We start from the raw sequence: 20,805 nt of genomic DNA, 5'->3' as shown, positions 1-20,805 counted from the left end.
AAGTTATATATTAAATCGAAATTGAATATGATATCTACATAAACTAAGTAGGTTACTAACTTTCTAACTTTCAGCTAGACTTAGTTAGAATTAACTAGAATATATGATACTAAGATATATTTGATAACTTTAGCTACAGCAATAGAGCTTGATCTTACATTGATATCTACAGAATGTTTATTCAGTTTTAAGCTATCTACTTTTTGTTCAGGTATTTGATTGGAGTTCTGAGTAATCCTCACTTTAACCATGCATGGAATTCTTTTATAGTTCTCTAAGCATAATGTTGATGTACTGAGATGTGTCCTCGAATATTCCTGGATTAGCAACTTGTTAGAATTGAAATTTAATAGAGATAAATATAAAGGTACTTCCATTAAGGGTATAGATAAAGTGCCATTTGCTGATACTTCGCCAAATTTACTCCAGAAATATTCAAATTCCTTATCAGACATATCTTTTGTTGGTAGCATAAACTGAGTAAGTATTATAGGTAATCTTAACGGTATCTTTACTCGCTGATTTAAGTTATTATCCAAGTGTTCATTTTCTAAATATCCATTTTCAGACTTCAAGACTTCTGTAGTTTCATCACTTAATTTTGCAATTGATAATGTTATTATATAAAAAGGTGGATTTAAATAAGATTTTCCACATCTTGTAACCAAAGTTTGCTCTATAACTTTATCATCATTAATGTAAGTACCACATATATTGTTTACTATGGTTGTTTGAAAAGCATTAACTTTATTTGTAGTATTAGCTTGAGTATTTCTAATAACATTTAATTTTATATCAGTACTAATGATCCTAATTGCCATGCAGTTACTTTTTACTTTGTGGAATTTTAGATTAATATAACACTCCCCAGTTCCATTAGAGTATCTTCCATGCTTGAAATATACCGTTAGATATGTATTGCTATATAAATTGCCTTCCTTTAATAGGCACAGAATATGCCATAATTGTTTTATTGGGCATCTAGTAATATTTAGCTGTCTAAATGCAATTGGTATATCTAATGTTGGCATCCCCTGAGCTAAATGATCAAACAGTTTAGAGGAGTGTTGCAAATCACTGTGCTTATTCCTATTTAAAGAGCTTTGTAGTAAATTACGGATAATAGGTGAATCTGTATAATTTGATGGGGTATTGCAGTTAGTAGTACTCATTATTATGGTATCCAGGAATTCATTAGTTCCTTGCGACAAACTACAGCTATTGTAATCTAATTTGATCTTTTCAAGCATATGATTCTGAGTAACAGTATCTGCATGACAGTATAGTTTTGTAAAAGCAAGTAGTATCATATTTTTAATGGAGACTAGATTTTCCTGCTCATTGCTAATAGTAATAACATCATGAAGTTGCAATAACACCCCAACCTGATGAGTTATAGGTACTTTATTTGTTATTAAGTTACCATATTCCCCAATTAAGAAACAAATCCATCTAATTCCTTGACAAAATACAGTCAAAATACAAGAGCTCCTTATTATTCTTGTTAGTGTCTTATATCCTTTATATGTTGCATAACTTTTTATTATATCAGGAGCTATATACTCCAATGATTTAGTTGGATCCTCTACCAATTCCTTTCTTCCATTGGGTAAATTATTTAAGTCAGTCTCACCACTTTCCACACCACATAGAATATCCATAATCTGAAACAGTGAACTATCTGACAAGGCGAAAGTTGAATTTTCGCCAATAGATTGATTATTCTGTATATGTTGGAAAATAGTACTGATGATTTTTAGTGAAATGTCATAGGATTTTGCAAATTTGCGTACCAGACAGCATATGTGGATGAGAACTTCTTCCAGATAACTTTGATCTCGATCATATCCATAACCATCAAAACCACCTTCTCCAAGTCCAAAATTACTCTTCATATTAGTATTCTCATTTCCATTTAGGTTTATTATTTTATGTGTAATATTATTCAAAAGCTCCTTAGCAATAAACTTCCAATTTCTGCTATTACAGATTTGCACAGATATTCTCAAAGCATATATACTTATAAAGAGATCATTCATATTTGAATAATGCAGAATGATTGCAATATTCTTTCTACACATATCTGTCACTGCACTAATAGAGAGACATTCGAATATTAGCGACAAAGAAAGAGATATATAATCTATGCTTTCCATATAAAGTAAATTGATCAAAAATATCCCCAGAAGATAAACTATGTTTTGAGGAAATTCCTCGTCATAAATTTTAGCTATATATCGTGAGATTTCATATGCAATTCCAATGGTGCATGACACTGCAACACTATCATAATCCTTGTCTCCTGACACTTTACATAAATTTTGTTTAGTTACATGAATAGCATTTAAATATATATCTTCCATTAATTCATATATGCGCCTCATTACAATAAGATCACTTTTTGGAAGTTCAAAATATTGCAATATTTCTATGAGTTTTATTTGAAGCCAAAATGATGGTACTTTGTGAAAGATATATCCACTAGGACAATCTCCTGAACGAATCCTAGCCAATGTAGATATAACTTGTGGAACTATATCTTTCCACCCCTCAAGTGGGAGTTTACCAGTGTTATAGTCTTCATTAAGTGCATCATCTCCCTTTTCTTCTCTAAAGGTTTGGTGAGCTTTATTTACAATTGTGGTTGGATTCTCCAAAAAATTAGATGCATAGCTTTCTTTTTTGTAGTCAAATTTTATTGAAATTGTTTGTGATATATCTCTCTGCCTTTCTAAACAGCCTTGAATTAAAGAGCATAGACAAAGCAAGCATCCAATATTTCTCTCATACTGAAAGTCAGTAATCAACTTCTCCGTCCATTCAATTGCTGGTAATATATCAGGACAACATTGATATAATTTTAGGAGACAAGTAATTGCTTTCGAACGGATATAATGACACCTGACAGTTTGATTTTCTCTTGGTATCTCTGCTATCTTCTTTACATCCAAAAATAAATTTACTGCAATATCAACTGTTGCTGAGTTACTTATACAGTTCAAAGCAATTGATCCTATAGCCTCTTTTAAGTGCTGAATTGGTTCAAACTTCCTTTTATTGTACAGTTTACGTATTTCATTAATAATAGACATAGATTCTACATTTACATTTGAACTATGTGTAAACTTTGTAGATATACGTAAAGCTTCATAGCAGTTATTCAAATCATTCTTTAATGTGTTAATTATTAATCTTAATAAATCAGGTTGATCACGAAATATTACTGAGGCAGCTGTGTAACCACAAAATTTATCAGAGTATGAGTGAGATCCTATCAATTCAATTATTTCCATATGCCCAAAGTCAATGTCATATCCAAGCATATATACATATACTAATTTCCAGATTACCTTACGTTTCTCTTTTAAGTTAAATTGAATATAATCACTTCTTGCTAGGTCACTTTGATGATGTATTGCATTTCTCAAATTAGACAATTCCATTCTGACTCTTTCCAACTCTAGCTCCTTGCTAGATGCCCTAACAATGTCACTAAACAAACCATTCCCAATAAATAGCATCATTATTCAGTGCCCATTTCTACTTTGTAATTTCTTCCACTACATGTCCTACTGGGCTTATACTTTAAGGTAATTCCTCCAGTAATGGTGGGGCACATTATAAAGAATTTCTGTTTGGCGGTAATAACCTGTACTCAAATATTACCGCTATATAGGTTTTAGAGTATTAGGATAGTTTGAATTCCCCCCCCCTCAGTTTGAGAAATGTACAGTAAATTAATATTTAGTCTTGCATATTATATAACTCCTTCTAAAAGGTGAAATAAGTCATCATAGTGAACTTCTTATACTATCAATAGGTAATTAAATTCTTAATATATTAGATTTTCAGGGCTGGCTGTGGTATATATATTAACAGCATCAAAAGGCATACCTACTGAAGATATATACCAATGTAGACTGGGAACTTAAAGAGAGTATGACCAACTCCAAAAAGTAGCAAACTTTTCTCGTGACTTTCATCTTAAGATTGTAGTAATTTCAATACTTTGTTTTAAATATCATAAAGTTGTTAAGTGTGATATCAATATTCTATGTCCTAAAATACACTGTGCACTATCAGCAAGATATATATATTTACCTTCTAGTTTTAAAATTGTTTACAATACTACTGTTAATTAATAATACTCCTTTAGTAGTCTTAGGTTGAGTGAAAAGACATACACTGAGAAACTAGCTAATAAGAAATCCAGTGATATACTTAACACTAGTTTTATCAATACAGTTCCTGTATATTTCATTTACTACTGGTATGTTTTTAATGTAATTTTGTAACTTTATATCTTTTTTCAAGTTTTAAAGTGTTAACTTTGTTATTTGATTTTTAAAATTTCGCTATATAAAGTCTATCTCACTCATAATTATCTATCTTATTTATCTTATAAATATAAGGGTATCATTATTGGAAATAGCATAGGTTCTGTTATATAAAATTCAAAAACGTATTCAGAATACTTGCATCATATAATTCCAAATGATTAAACAATTTATGTGATCCAATGTTGTAAGCCATTAAAGGCTTTACTACGATGCAATATTTATTTAATAAAAAATTATAATTTATACAAAATATACTATATGTCAAAACTTTATTTGCAGCTATGGTCATGAACCAGATTGTTAGTTAAGCCTGTGTGTTATTAGCTCCAAAGATGTTATTAGCTTCTAATATTACCTTCATACCTTACAATAGTGATAAATTTATCTACTTTTTTTATTACTAGAGGATATTTCAACTACTCTTTTTACAAATATTAGGTATTGAACAAATAATTTTGATAATCTTAATAAAGTGTTTTAAAACATTTTTTTAAAGTTGTTTTGTACTCTTCCTTAACATTATACAGATGTTTGTTTTCTATAACATTAAATTTATAGTAATTAGGAAGAGTGAAAATAGATCATAGAACTCAGCATGAAAAATATTTGATAGTGGGCTTTATCTAAAATAATAGTAACATTTGAAACAGGAATAAATCATAAAATCCACATTATTCAAGAAGTCTATTTTAAAAAAAGTTCCAGAGTATTTATTTATGGGATTGGTTAGAAAATATGTTATTAGAACTACTTGTGAAAGTAGTATTAGTACTTACTGTAATTTGGTACAGTGATTAATCCAAAGTATACAATAATTTCGAAGTATATTACATTACTAATATTATTTATACAGAAGGAATAACAAGTAGTGAAACAGAATCATAAAGAAAAAAAAAAGACGAAATTGGTTAAATTATCTCAAAGTAGGAAATACTTTAAATGCCTAAAAAAAAGAAATATTTAATTAGTGCAAGTTCTACAAATTTTAAGATTAAATATCACCTCTTTTTTTTATTGGAAATATTCAGTAATTTTTTTAACTTTACACTCATAGCCTCATCAATATTTGAATTATGTCCAAAATTACTTCCCTTCCCAAATATTGGAATACCTATAGACTCAGGTGAGGGGGAAAAGTTGGATGTTTCTAGTTCAAATTCCTCCACCAATTCCCCCTTTAATACCTTCATTTTAGTAATATACTGCTTTCTTTGTTGTTCTTCTTTGATATTTCCGATTTTAAGCTTTTGTATTGAGTTGCATTGCTCCATTATATTTAAACTATATTTATTGTTACATTTACTTTCCATATTTTGAGTTACCTTATTCCAATAATTTCTATGACCTGAAGAATTTCTTTTACTAGCCTGCTGTAAATACTTATCCTTATCCTTTGAATCTTCATTATTGATTAAATCTAAACATTCTGATATTGAAGATATATGATCTTTTGTATTGATTGATGAAAGAAATGGAAATAGTGGAATACATTCACAAGCTGGGACTATTATTCCACGCAAGTTGGAGCATTTACCTCCTAAATTGGTTGCATTAATACAGCATCTATCTAAAAGAACTTCTACCATAGATGTTTTAAATGAATTTCTCCCTGATCTAATGCCACTACATGTTGCAACAATGATTCCTGTTGATCCAAATGGCACTACTCCACCATTACCACGGATATAAACAATTCTAAGACCTAATGTAAGACCATTATGGTTAATAAATCTATTTAATAAAGATGAAAAGCAATGACTTAATTCATGTAGTAAAAATCTTGTACCTTTCTCTATTATATATTTAGAATCTTCCTTATTATCTCCAAAGTTTAGTGAATTAGTAAGTTTCTCTAATCTTTGGATAGTTGATGGTAGAATTGAGACACTATTACTATGTTTATGTACAAATGCAACTTTTCTATAGATCTGTTTTTTCAGTATTCCTATTGCCTGATTAAATGCAAAATCTTGGTCCTTTGGCTCTGCAATATCTGTAAATATCTCCTTGACATGAATGCGCCTTTCAGAAGTGACTTTCTCATTTTCATTTAAAGTATCTTCATTGTAATGTTCACTAGACTCAACTTCAGTAATTACACTCCTCTCTATATCGGAAGATAGATCATATGGACTATCTAATGATTTTTCAATATTAACTGTAGACAAATTTACAAAGCATTTGAATATTGCAAAAACAAATAGTTGAAATGTCTCAATATACTCCTTTATATATTTGATAGATTCATTGCTTATAATTGGAGTTCCTTTATGAATAATAGTATTTGCAGCTGTTCTATATGAATCCCTGTTTGTGTATTGACTATAAAGAGGAAGGCATAATTTAATCCTTTGCCGTTTGTCCTCACTGAATAATATCATAGAAATGTCATGAAGAGACCTGTCATGACATTTAACGAAAATAGGACCCATAATAAGTCTACTTAATATATCTGTTGAATAGTACATATACTTAATAGCTAAGGTGTCGCTCATACCACCTTTCTTTAGACATGCAATTAATGGCTTATACAAGATCTTTGCAGCATCTTGTATTGAAAACCATTGAATTGACTTTAAGTCTCTTAGTGCATACTCAAATATTTTCTTTTGAAACAACTTTGTGTCAAAGGACTTTTTATTTATTTGAAATCTAGATAATACATCGTTCATACTTGAATTTTCTTCCAAAATATACCCTATATGTCCAAAACATTCACTAGATTTATTTAGGCACAAAACCCTGGCACCCGCATAAAATCCTACTTTCTGTTCATATCTACGAGAACTACCTATAAATCTTTTATTCATAATTAAGGGGAGTAAAAAGTATCTTGTCCTATTAGAAAATTTATAATGGACTATTCCATTTTCATCTTCGTTATATTCCTCTGCAAGTCTGACTTCAACTAAACAGTTTTCAGGTATAGGATCTAAAATCACTTTGTTTTCAACATCTATTTTCGTTTTCCTGCCATCTTTATAGGAGCCTAGCTTAAAAAAAATTTCATCTAAGTTGAAATCACAAGGGCTATCATGTTGTAGGGTAATCCCACGTCTTTTCAGTTGACTATGTTCATTTAATAAAGTACGGTGTAATTCATCAGGCTCTTCATTTAATGTAATTATTGGCGGCAGTAGCAATCTTGGTTTTACTATATATTTTTGAGTTTTTAAAGAAACTATCTCGGCTGTGTGAACTCTCGGATAATCTGCTAATATGCAAACATTGGATGATCTATTTAGTAGCATATTAGGAGGGGTTTCTAGTAATTCTCTTATCCACTCTTTAGATATATGTTTTGATGATATTGAAAAGTACAAAGATTCGTTCTTACTTTCACTTCCAAATATATTAACTCCCAGACCAAAAAATGATTCGAAGTCTAATCTCTTAAAGCTAGGGAATCCATCAAAAGGTATTATTGTACCCTCAAGTAGCTTGTTGGGGAAGTGAATAGTACCTTGCGGAAATTTTGGGTGCAAGTATATCTTAGATGCAACTTTGCAGTCAAGTAGTGATGGTATATAAGATGGAACTGTACTTTCAATATATGCACCTGGGATATATTCATCATAAAAGTATATTCTAAGCTCACCAGTCATATTTCTGTTCTTTTCATCTAAAGTTAAATATTCAGACTCATTTATCTTGCTAATATCAGCTTGAAATTCCAGATCAACATATTTCGTTGGTATTGATGATCCCTCTAATACAAACATACATCTTTTATGTATAGATAAGTCGTTAGTTACAGCTTCACACTTACTAATAAAATTTAAAAAATCTGGATCTTTAAATCCACTATTAGATAAAACGTAACTAATGGACTTTAAAAGAAGTTCCTCATCAATAAATGGAATCAGTGTAACTCCACCCCATGGAACTTTAATACCTTCCATATCAATATCAAACTGAGAGGGGTAGTAATCAATTATTGGCGACTTTTTATTCATAAACAGTCTTCTAAATGGTTCAGGTAGTAAATTTGAACTACGCGAAGGTAAAACTCCCATTAATTGTTCGAATGGTTGTAAAGGAGTTCCCAGTATATATTGGAATACCATATTATTTAGGTGTATCCCGTCTTTATACATCTTTTCTATATTAAGTATATCGGATTCCATCGAAAGATTCATTTCTGATTTGTTAACACGAGTAATTTTGCCTAACCTCAACCAGTGGTTCAGTATAGCTGCAATGTCACAAGCATAAGGAGCATATCTATAAGAATAAAACCAACGCCAAGAAGGTGTTCCACGGAAGTAGTAGTAACTAATCCACTGTAATCCTTCTAAATAGCAGAAAACTAGATCTTCTAAAGTTTCAAATACAAGTTCATCTCGTTTTGACTCAGATATGCTAGTATGGCCTAGTAAATCTATATTATTATCTCTAATCTGATTTGCATCAATGCCCATTTTAACAAAATAGTATCTCCAGCGCATTTCTTCAAGAGTACTTGGTCTTTTAGACTGCCACTGAAAACGCAAATTATCTTTATCTATTGAAAGAGACTTTGAAAACTTTGGTAACCCAAGAATATCGTTAGATTTTGAGTTATTAGGAATTACAGATACCCAGTAATCAGAACTATTTAGGAGTTTCTTAGCCTCTTCATGTTCAGATCTTGTGTGCCAAACTAGAAAACGTAAAAAATTGCAAAAATTGATCCTACCACAATCTTCAAGTAACCATGGTGCTTTGCAGAAATTAGTTTGTTGAAATGAAGCCAAATAATTTCTGTAACTACAAAGAATGCGATCTAGTCCATTATCTACTGTGTGGAATGGAATATGTGGTAAGAAGTCATTTCCAACAATGTATCCTAAGAAAATAAAGTCGTCAATCAGACGCTCTTCATCCATCTTAAAATCTAAATTAATATTGAAAGAACTTTGAACTAATTTAGGAGTAGTCACAGTTATACTTTCATCTTTACACCCAGAAACTATATCCTGAACACCCATTTCTTCCATATATCTTACATTCAGATCCAATTTAGATACAGAATATATAGGATTTAGCTCTCTCACTAAATATTCTCGTAAAATAGATATATGTAGAAATTGGAATTTATCCTTTGTAAATATAATGCGATTATCCAAAACCTTTGAAGGAACAAATTTGATCTCCTCACGAAGTAAAGAAAAGTGAGGTTCATGTGATGCAAGTGACAACATTATCAAGTCAGCATCTAAACCATATAGACAGTGTCTAGTGTTATTATTATAATCTGGTTGTGACTTTATACATCTAATGTAATCCATTATTTTATGTTCACCTTCCCCAGGTATATCAGAGCCACTTAATATCACTTCTAAATTCCTCCATATTGGGTCATTTTGTATTTGGTAGTGAACAAAAAACTTTAATTGACGATTTAATTCATACATGAAACTTGTTCCAGGAGTTATACAGTTTGAGTCGAATGTATTAGTTTTGTTTGCAAATTCAGAGTTTCTGACAGCTAATTCCTCCATTAAAGCAGCATCTCTTGCAGACCTAAACCTTCTACTTCTCTGCTGATTCATCTTCGCTCTAGGTGCAACACCATCCACTGCAATATATACGACTTTCTTCGGTTTCACTGTATTAACTAGCCTACTTATGTATTTGAAAATTCCTGTCCATATTTCAGGGGATCCACCAAAGCTTAAATTCAGCCCTGAGTATGACACAGTCATCTCATTGTTATAAATGCTATTATGAGCAATACCATTAACATCTAAATACAAGTTGTCAAATATCGGAGTATCACCATTCCCAATAACTTCATTAATTTGAGGATACCTTTCAGAAATCCAGCGATAAAACCTGGAAATTCCCATGAAAAAAACTTGTTAGTAATAAGATTCTCTACCCTCTACATATAATTTAAAATTGATTTTATAAAACCAGAAAAAATACCAGCAATGGGAGACCACTTTTATTTACCTATCCGACTTAGAGTATCTGAAAGCGCCCAATTATGTCCCACACACAACAAACTCACAAAGTCTGTATACCTCGTCATTTTTAATGAAATAGTATTGTAAGTCCTAAATATGTGTCTTATATAATATGAAACCCTGGAAATATATAAAAGAATAAAATATTTGGCAACTTAAAATTTGAATCTAAATATCTAACCAGGATATTTATCTCAAATTCTAAGATCTATCCTGAAGATGAATACACTTCTACAAAAAGGAAATTAAACAGAATAAGGACTTCAAAATACAACTTAATTAACTTTTTGCCTCTCAATCTGTTTTTATATGCTACAAGGTTTTGTAGTCTCTATATTCTTGCAATTGGTTATTATGCAGCTTATTCCTGATATTTCGGACTCTAGTGGGAAACTATCATTGCTTATCTTATTAATAATAATTCTGTATGTTTCCTCTACTGAAGATGCTTTAAATAATATAAATAGACACAAAAGTCATTGGGAAGAAAAAATAGAGCTGCTATTTATTTTGCCAAGGGTGAATTTTTTAAAAAAAAAAAAAGATGTAGAGATAGATGATATCGTGAAAATCTATGACGTCGAATACTTTCTTGCTGATCTCATTCTTTTCCACTCTTCTGACTATTGTGGAGCTATATTTATTGAAACAAAGAATTTGGATAGAGAAACTAATCTTAAAGGTAAAGCATGTATGCTAATATCTCGAAATTATCTATAGACGAGTCTTTTGTTGGAAAAATTAGAATAAAATTTGAATGTGAAATTCCTTTTGAAAAACTATACTTTGGTTCTTGCCATATTACATCGCCAAATAACCCCAAGGAATTTGAAGAGATCATTGATATTGGATATGATCAGTTTTTACCTAGAAGTACTTCATTAGATAATACTGAGTGGTACTATGGCTGCGTAGTTTATACCGGTCACCAAACTATAATATTCCGTATTTCATGTTTGTCTAAATATAAATGGAGTCACTTAGAATCAACTATACAAAAACATGTAGGCATATTAGTATTTCTTCAAATAAATTTCTGCTTATTCATCGCATTTATAAGTTTAAGCTCACGATTTTTTGATTATTTTATATATCAAATCATTAACCACCACATTATATCTGAAATAGAGACTTGTCTTTAAATTTAACTTCAGGTGTTTAGAATTCTATAAAAATCTTTTTTATATTGCTTGGGAGCGTAGTGGTTATTTTTACACTATATATACCTATTGATTTGATAATACTTCTTGAAATTGTCAGGACAATTCAGGTTTACTTTTTAACAAGCGACAAATGAATGTGTGATCCAATTAGCGGGACATATGCTACATTGTTAATCTACTAACCTGCTTGAAGAACTAGACAATATCACATATTTGTAGATAAAACAGATACTACTATAACTTAGAATGATATGAAAGCAAAGTGCATTTATTTTGGTATAGATAACTCCAAATTTTTTAATATGTTATTTTGAAGATAAAAACATGTTCTTACAACAAAATGACTATGTGTCATTGTTGTGGAAACCTTTGCTATGTTCTGAAGAAAACTATAATTCACTAAAAATTGCACTTTTAATTTTAAGTACCTACCATACATGTCTTGCAATAGTGGATCCCATAAATTTATTCAATAACTCCAGCCAAGATGTTATACGAGTCAAATATTAATTTTACTATCCGTGTAGCATATCCCCTTCGATATAGATCTGATGGAACTCAATTACTAATCATGAAAAAAGTTAATTACCAATCTACAAGTCCTGATGAGCTGGCAATTTTAGAAGCTACAAGACTTTTGGGAATTGAATTTTGGAAGCATCATCTAGATAAACTTGAAATAATTTTAACAACTCATCAAGCTAGACTAGCTGGGTTGGGTCAAAAACTATATAATGAGTATTACCAAACTTTATTGGACATGTAAATTTGTATGTAACTCTGATTATATGGGGAAATTTTCATCAGAATCAAGGTCTTTTATCGTGGATACTTGATATTTATCAACTCTTACAAGACAAAATTCAGAATGGTCCAATTTTACTTTTCAACTACGCCAAATATTATATTGCCCCATTATTTCAATTGATGTTCTTGATTCTTTGCAATTCGATCATGAACGTAGAAGGATGAGTCTGACAATACAAGAAATGTACATGAAATTGAAGACTTCCTGTATAATTCACTAAACATTACTATTTTGCCTTCTGAATATCTTCATTCCAAGAAATTATTGTTAAAGGTGCAGATACTAGTATCTTTAAAATTACATTGCTTGACAATAAATCTGGAGATTTAACTGAATCTATAATCTACAAACTTTCTTCACTTTCTTCAAATGGTCTAAGAACTTTAGTACTAAGTTACAGATATTTAGAGGAAGATGAGTATAGAACATACTCAGAATAAATTCACAACTTGAGTGATTCTTTAGTAAATACTGTCTCTAATTTAGAAGAATTAACTGAAGAATCCTAAATATTCAAACTACAATTCAGTTAAGACTAGGGATATTTCTACATTTATTGAGCAGAAAATAAACATAGGAATTATTGGAATTGAAGATAAACATCAAGGAGTCCCGGAACTTATTAGTGATATAAAAGATACAGATATAAGACTTTGGGTGTTAACAGGGGAAAAGCTTGAAACAGCAGTGAATATAGGCTATAGTTGCAATTTATCAGAACAAATGGCACATAATGCAATTATTGATGGAAAAAGTTCCGAAGCTATAACTTCACAGTTAAAATTTTGCTCTATGTATTCGGGAAGAAAAGTAATCCTTTGGAAGTATAACTTGAAAGCCTAAACTCATTTATGCTTTATTTAAACTTTCCAACTTAATACAAAATAAATAATCATGAAGGTCTACCATTTAAAAAAAAATATTATTCTAAACATAGTAATAAACAGACCAAATATTTTGGATATATTGAACAAATCTCTATCCAACTTAAAGGAGACCATATACTTCCCAAAAGCCCCATATATGAAAATATCTATTCTGTTCCTCTATACTTAAGAGAAGATTTTTCTGATATTGATAAATCTGGAAATAATGAATATCTATCAAAGTTGACAATCCAAGAAATAGAAGTGGCATGGATAATATTTCATCTACTAATGAAATCGATACTATCATAAATCTAGTAAATCTAGTATTACTATTGTTCAGCATTGTATATAATATTAATTCGAAATTGATGAATAAATATTTCACCTTAGCTTCAAAGCATCTACAATTCTAGTATACAGAGTTTCTCCAAGACAACAGTTTGTACTTTTGCAGTTGTGTACAAAACTTAATCTGAAGTTGCACTCTCTTGCTGAGTGATGGAGCAAATGATGCTGGGATGATAATATCAGTAAAAGTAGGTATTGAGATCTTTGGCAGAGAAGGGACACAGGCAACAGAACCTGCAGATTTTGGAATATTAAATTCTCCCATCTCGATTCATTATTATTTTTTCATGGTAAAGAGGGTCTGAGGAAGAATTTAACACCAATATATTTCAATATTTTTAACAATATATCATCCTGTATGACAGCATTTTCATTTTGTTATTATAATGGATTTTTAGGTCTAGATATATATAATCCATAGGCTAAACAATTCTATGGGCTAATATTTATTACACTACCTATGATTGCACTTGTACTAGATAAGAACTTACCACACTATGTACTTAAAAAATCATAGCTATTGAATAAGACTCTACTATGTCATATATGGTCCTTTGTATATTTTTATGAGCTAAAAGATATTATTTCAAAATGTCTCAACTTAAGAAACAAATTAATTTCTGATCCAAAAGAACAACTATTTAAGAAGTCTTCACATTGTGAATCTTATTACAAAACAAAGAGCAAATATATATATATATATCCATATACCTACATAAAGTATCAAATAGTCAAAGCTGCTTTATTTGTAAAATATATAATGCTACCTAATATTAATAAAAGGAAATATTTGAAGATAGATACCAAAGAGTTGCATACTTATATAGCAAAAATCTACAATTCAATAGATGATGCACCACAGAAAGTTCGTGAGTATGGTACCGGCATACTTGTTATCTGAATTTTGTATGCAATATTGTTTGGCTGCTACATTAGTTATTGTGCCACTAGTACTATTACAATATGGAACAAGCTTACATTGGAATAATGGGTAACTCAACAGTAACGGCCAAACAAATATGGATATTAAATCTGTAAAGATGTGTGTTTATAGGACAACGATCTTCACTGTAAATGCCCTACTATGCTGTCTTATTAATTCATGGTTCATATTTAATTTGCTAGCACTAGTATTTGTGGGCTGCTCTTACTAATATGGTTAATTGCATCATCTGTTCCTTGCTCCCTGAATTCCCCAAGGCCTTCAACAGATATATGGTAGCTTTATATTTCTGCATACAACCCCAATATACTATATTGCTTACATTGTAATATGCAAACCAGCATTATTTCCATTCTTGTTTTTATGGGTATACATTGTTATAGCACCAAGTTAATATATTATTAAGGAAAGGCTAGTGATGGGTGTTTTGGATATTGTTATATGCAAAAAAGTATTTACAATAAGTTTACTGTTTTAGTATTTAGAATGTCAAATGATATATATAAAGATCTTATATCTCAGATCGATGAGACTAAAGTAGATAGACAATATACTCTCTAAAAATTGTTTAGCTACCCTAGAAGAGAATAACAGGTTAAATATGAAGATATTAAGTATAAGTAAGACTCTCTCGAATATTCTTTATACTCATATATACCTGTTCTAGAATATTGTGCTTTTTCTAGAATATTATAATAAGCTTTAACACTTTAATTAGTTTGAGACACCCAGAGATGAGGTGGGATGGCCGAGCGGTCTAAGGCGCTAGTTCGAGGTGCTAGTTTTCGCGGGTTCGAATCCCGTTCCCATCACTTTTTCCGTCGACCTATATAGATGGCATTACCGTGCTTAACCGGCACACTGCTAACATAATACACTATTCGTTTGAAATGTGCAACTATAGAAGTCAGCTGACTAAACAAAAAGCGAAAGCAAGCTCAGAAGTCAATGTGGTAAAATTAAAGTAGCAAATAACTGAAAGTACATGTTTTCTACAAAAGAAACCTTTACCATAAAGGATGTTGATATGGTCTTAAAGAAGAGACCTTAAGCTGCTGCATCACAGCTTGGCCCTATACAGGTAGTTTCATACGAAACAATTGGAGTAGTAATAACTTTCTTGATACAACCTGTTGGTGTCTTTTCTGTATTTTCAGGGCATTTGCTATCAGGTTTTGTAACAAGAACGCATTCCTTATTGTCAAATAGTGTGTATGGTTCAGCACAAGTAAGTGCAAAAGGAGCATATTCAACAATATAACACGTTCCATCGCGATCTGTAACATAGCCTGCTGGACAACTTGACATTAAAGGTGTAGTGTCGATCTTTTCACATCCACCAGATGGACACACCTTAGGTGCATACCTGGCGCATCTATCTCCCAATAATTGACTATCAGACGTGCAACTCAAAGAGTAAGGTGCAAACACTTCTCTTATGCAGACTGTTGTCCTCACAATATTTGTTGGTGCCATGACCGAACGTTGATGATGTCCTAATGAATGATGGTGACCTGAATGAGATGAGACCGCTATATTCTTAGGATTTCCAGCAGCTACTCCAGATTCCATTGTATATCCTGGGGGACAGACAAGTTCAGGTGGGAATGTTTTCACACGATCACAATCTCCATTTGGACAAACTTTATCTGTGTATTTGGCGCACTTGTCACTAACAACTACTAAGCCTGGAGGACAGGCGAGTTCATAATCAGCATACTCATTAGTTATACATCTTTGGCCACTTCGTTCAAAGCCTGGTGGGCAAGATAATATTGGTGTTATAAAGTTAACTCTTTCACAGTTGTTGTTTGGACAAACCTTTGCTGCAGATTGTTGACACATATCTCCCAGTAAGCGGAAACCATTGGGACACTGTAATGAATAAGGTTCATATATATTTCTCAAACACTGACTAACACCACTCGCCTTATGACCATGTGATCTTACAGTAATACCTGCCTGAGGTCTATAAAATCCTGGTGGACACTCCATAGTTGGTGGAGATCTAACTAGTTGTTCACAATTGCCATCAGGGCATACCTTGGCAGTATGAATAGCACACTTATCTCCAATAATTTCGTACCCTGCCGGACAAGAAAGGTCATATGGAGAGTATATCTGCTTTGTACACTCTTGGGATGATAAGTGGTGGTGACCATGACCACTATTTCCATGTGAGTTCCCTTGTACAGAAATACCAGCTTGAGGTTTTGAATACCCAGGTGGGCATACTACAGCAGCAGGCTGAGTAATAAGACGTTCACAGTTTCCATTAGGACATATCTTATTAGTAAACTGGGCACATCTATCTCCAAGTAATACAAAACCTGGAGCACAAACAAGTAGGTATTCATCAAATGTAGTCTTGACGCACTCAGCTGATGGGACGATTGTATGATGACCTCCATGTTTACTCGAAGTAATTGCTGTTTGGATACCATGAGCATTTCTAAATCCTGGAGGACATGTGTATGTTGGATTTACTACAACATTACGTTTGCAATCCCCTTGCAAACAAACTTTTTCTGTTTTTTGAGCGCATTTATCACCTTCCAGAACAAATGGTAATTGGCAACTCAACAAATATGGTGCAAATATTGTTTTTATACATTCAGCAGATGGTCTTTGGTGATGACTATGGTGATGACTAAGTCCACTTAATGAAGACTGTGACTTTGTTGATGTAAATCCTGGAGGACAGACTAAAGCAGCTGGTTCATTGTATACACGTTCACAATTCCCATTTGGACATATCTTATCTGCATAAGTTGCGCACTTATCAGCAATGAGACGTGCTCCAGTTGGACACTGAAGTGTGTATGGTGCATGGTCAGCATGAATACACCTCATTTGTGTCTGTACTTGAACTGGTGTTGGTACTTGAACTGGTGTTGGTACTTGAACTGGTACTGGTACTTGAACTGGTGTTGGTACTTGAACTGGTGTTGGTACTTGAACTGGTACTGGTACTTGAACTGGTGTTGGTACTTGAACTGGTACTGGTACTTGAACTGGAGCTGCAGCGGGGTAAGCATGATGGTGACCATGACTATGATGATGATTATTATAGCCATGACCAGTTGATTGAGCAGCCGCAAGATGACGATGATGGTGACTATAATTTGTCTCAACTACACCATCTATCTGATGGTAACCTGGAGGACAAGTTAGAGATGGAGCTGCAGTAACCACCTTTTCACAGTTGTCATTTGGACAAATTCTATCTCTTGTTGTTGCACACTTATCTCCAACAAGGGAAAATCCAGCCGGGCAGGCAAGATCATAAGGTGCGTATTGGCTCTTTTGACATTGATTCCCTACATCAGTAGTACCAGATGGGCACTTTAATGTAGGAGGTATTTTCACAAACTTAGCACAATCTTTAGATCGAGTTCCATCTTGACATATTGCCTCTAGAGGATAATAAGTTGTCAAAACACACTCCTTTCCAACTAATTCAGAATTATCTTCACAAATAGGGACAGCAGGTAATGAGTCGGCTTTTGTACATGTCTTTGGTGTAATCTTAGGTACATCCTCACAAATTGGACGAGGCGCCTCCTTGTGATGTTGTGTATGAATAGTTGGTGCAGGTCCATGTACATGATGTGTGTGACCATGTACATGATGTGTATGACCATGGTTGTGACTGTGGGAATCTACCCCTTCTTGTACAGATGCAAATGATGTTGAATCCTTAGCAGCAAGACGTCTTAGAGCCTTTACATCTGGTGTACGACACTCTGTAACATATGTTGTTATTGAACAATCATATTGACTTCTTCTAACACACTGCTTGCCGCTTTCTATAGAATAACCAGGTGGGCATTCAAACAAAGGAGAACTAGTTTTTCTCTCAACACAAACATCACCTTCTCTCACACCAGCTGGGCAAACATATTGAAGAGAACCTGGTACAAGCCTGACACAAGAATCTCCATCCAAAACTGAGCCAGGAGGGCATTCTGGAGACTTGGGTGAGAGTGTGGACTGTACACATTGTTGTCCTTGAAATGAGAATCCAGTAGGACAGACAGTTGAAGCTGGAGAAAATTGTATGCAATTATCTCCATTAGGTAAGAATCCATCTGGACAAATTGCATCAATCATTTTTACAGCTGTACATTGTGATCCTTGTAGTGTATACCCAGGTGGGCACTCAGGAACTAAAGGTACTTCACGTATTTGCTCACATTGATTCCCGTTAAGTACATATCCATGAGGGCATTCTTTACTTGGAGCTGAAAAGGAAACACAATTTGCACCATTGTCTAAGAATCCTGTAGGACAAACTAAATTGATCTTTTCAACTCTTTGGCATTGTCCATTTACGAGAGTTGTACCAGGTGGACACTCAGGTTGTGGTGAAGCTTGAGTGGATTGACTGCATTGTTTACCAGTTAAAACAAAACCAGCTGGGCACTCTTTTTCGGGCTGGGCAAATTGAATACAATCAGATCCATTATCAAGGAATCCTGGTGGACAAACTGCATCAATAAGCTCAACTGCAACACAGGTATTACCTTCCATAGTTGTTCCTGGAGGACACAAAGGATTTCTTGGAGAAGTTTCAGTCTGAATACATTGTTTTCCTGATAAAGAAAATCCAGGTGGACACGACTTTTCTGGGGCCGCAAATTGAACACAGTCTTGACCATTATCTAAGAAACCAGGAGGACATATTGTATCAACTCTTTCAGTAGACTGACACTCATTATTTTTCAGTACAGTTCCAGGTGGACATTCCAACTCTGTTGGAGCTGTTTGTAACTGTACACATCGATTTCCAGATAATAGGAATCCAGGTGGACAATCTTTGGTAACAGGTGAGTACTTTACACAATCTTTACCATTATCTAAGTACTCTGGAGGACAAATTGCATCAATAGACTGTACTGATACACATGCATTATCTTGTAACACAGTTCCTGGTGGACATACTGGTTGTGTTGATGCGGTGTTCGTTTGAACACATTGCAACCCTTGCAGTGTGAAATTTGGAGGGCACTCCTTAGCTGGAGCCACATAAAGTACACATTCATCTCCAGAATCTGTATAACCTGGGGGACATACCATATCTACATTTTTAATGACTTTACACTTTCCATTCTCCAATATGGTATTTGGAGGACAAGTTGATTCTAATTCTGCTGATTCAGGTGCCATACATTGCTGCCCAGATAGATTAAAACCTGGTGGACATATTTTGTTTGCTGGCAAATACTGAACACATCTATTTCCCTCCTCAACAAACCCAGGTGGGCATATAGTATCTACTTGCTGAATGAGTTTGCATGTTCCATTCTCCAATACAGTCCCAGGAGGACATTCAGGGTTGGGAGGTGCAGTATCAGACTGTACACACTGCTTTCCTGAAAATGTAAAACCTGGAGGACAAGATTTATCAGGTGGAGAAAATGCTACACAATCACGTCCATTATCAACAAACCCTGGTGGGCATACAGTATCAATAACATGCTTTGATATACATTCATTGCCTTGCAAAGTCGTCCCAGGTGGACAAGATGGCTGTTGAGGTGCTGTTTTAGTTCTTGTGCACTGTTTTCCTGATATCTCATACCCTGGAGGACATTGCTTCAATGGAGCTGTAACAATTAAACAGTGACCTTCATGATAGATTGCAGGTTCTTGGCAGAATGGGATTTGAGGCACTTGGATTCTTTGAACACAAACTCCATGTTCCATAACGTAGCCTGGAGGACAGCTTTCAACGGGAGTTTCAACAAATGCTGGGATTTGACCCTTGTTATGTGGTAATGGGGACGCTACACCTGGTACAGCTGGCTTTTGAGGAGCTGCAAGTGTACCAGTCAGTAATAAAAATAATAAAAAATACTGCTTCATTCTACAAATATAAAGATATATTTCAAAAATAGTACACCTCTAAATAGTATACTTTAGGGTGAATACTGAATTTCTGATGGGGATCTTTTGAGTGTTTGCTAGCAATCTGAGTGATCATCTTCCCTAATACGAGCATCTATGTTTAATACGTAGATTCATGTATCAAAAAATTCGTATCCGCGAACTGTCTATTTGTCACGAGGTCAATCTATTAAGTTAGTGGAATATAAACTTCTAATTAATCATTGTCTCCAAGACTTTACTTCTAAAAAACACTTGCTTACTTCAAAGCGGTACAAGAAGCTAAATTATATATATTGCTTTACTAACAATTTTAAAGAGTTTATTTTGGTATTACCAATTACTATCTTAAGTTATCTGAATTTATTTACATTAGCCTTCTCAAATGTATTAGTCACCATAAAAATATACACTTTCAAGCAACTGCTAAGATGCATAGAAATTAGAATTATATTTAAATAGGATTTATTCAAGAAGAAATACTACCTTGTTAT

At 33.0% G+C, this 20,805-nt stretch overlaps 5 protein-coding genes and 1 non-coding gene across 6 annotated transcripts, besides 3 other annotated features; 3 read left to right on the top strand and 3 right to left on the bottom strand.

Annotated features, from left to right (window-relative positions):
* Nucleotides 1–80: 80 nt before the first annotated feature.
* On the bottom strand, nt 81–3,524 carry CMU_007820 (AP-2 complex alpha subunit protein, putative; the record flags this gene model as incomplete). The annotated part of the gene is made up of 1 exon (XM_002140604.1): nt 81–3,524. The coding sequence occupies one exon, from the start codon at nt 3,522–3,524 to the stop codon at nt 81–83; it is 3,444 nt and encodes a 1,147-aa protein (XP_002140640.1).
* Nucleotides 3,525–4,553: 1,029 nt separating this feature from the next.
* Nucleotides 4,554–4,594: a sequence feature (AT_rich).
* Nucleotides 4,595–5,338: 744 nt separating this feature from the next.
* On the bottom strand, nt 5,339–10,171 carry CMU_007810 (XRN 5'-3' exonuclease domain-containing protein; the record flags this gene model as incomplete). Its single annotated transcript, XM_002140603.1, has 1 exon — nt 5,339–10,171. One exon carries the CDS (start codon nt 10,169–10,171, stop codon nt 5,339–5,341), a length of 4,833 nt encoding a protein of 1,610 aa, XP_002140639.1.
* A 429-nt stretch (nt 10,172–10,600) lies between these two features.
* On the top strand, nt 10,601–11,596 carry CMU_007800 (phospholipid-translocating ATPase, putative; the record flags this gene model as incomplete). The annotated part of the gene is made up of 3 exons (XM_002140602.1): nt 10,601–10,973; nt 11,012–11,307; nt 11,552–11,596. 3 exons carry the CDS (start codon nt 10,601–10,603, stop codon nt 11,594–11,596), a joined length of 714 nt encoding a protein of 237 aa, XP_002140638.1.
* Nucleotides 10,814–10,834: a sequence feature (AT_rich).
* Nucleotides 11,597–11,778: 182 nt separating the features above from the next.
* CMU_007790 (uncharacterized protein) lies at nt 11,779–12,220 on the top strand (the record flags this gene model as incomplete). The annotated part of the gene is made up of 2 exons (XM_002140601.1): nt 11,779–11,878; nt 11,937–12,220. 2 exons carry the CDS (start codon nt 11,779–11,781, stop codon nt 12,218–12,220), a joined length of 384 nt encoding a protein of 127 aa, XP_002140637.1.
* A 2,940-nt stretch (nt 12,221–15,160) lies between these two features.
* CMU_007780 lies at nt 15,161–15,234 on the top strand. The gene has a single exon. It is a non-coding gene; the product is annotated as a tRNA-Leu (tRNA).
* A 235-nt stretch (nt 15,235–15,469) lies between these two features.
* On the bottom strand, nt 15,470–20,769 carry CMU_007770 (uncharacterized protein; the record flags this gene model as incomplete). The annotated part of the gene is made up of 1 exon (XM_002140600.1): nt 15,470–20,769. The coding sequence occupies exon 1, from the start codon at nt 20,288–20,290 to the stop codon at nt 15,470–15,472; it is 4,821 nt and encodes a 1,606-aa protein (XP_002140636.1). The 5' UTR covers nt 20,291–20,769.
* Nucleotides 20,261–20,281: a sequence feature (AT_rich).
* Nucleotides 20,770–20,805: the final 36 nt, after the last annotated feature.

This window comes from Cryptosporidium muris, genomic scaffold (assembly GCF_000006515.1).
Source record: "Cryptosporidium muris RN66 scf_1106632373431 genomic scaffold, whole genome shotgun sequence".
NCBI classification, from domain to species: domain Eukaryota; phylum Apicomplexa; class Conoidasida; order Eucoccidiorida; family Cryptosporidiidae; genus Cryptosporidium; species Cryptosporidium muris.
This window is presented reverse-complemented; position numbering and strand designations above follow the sequence as displayed.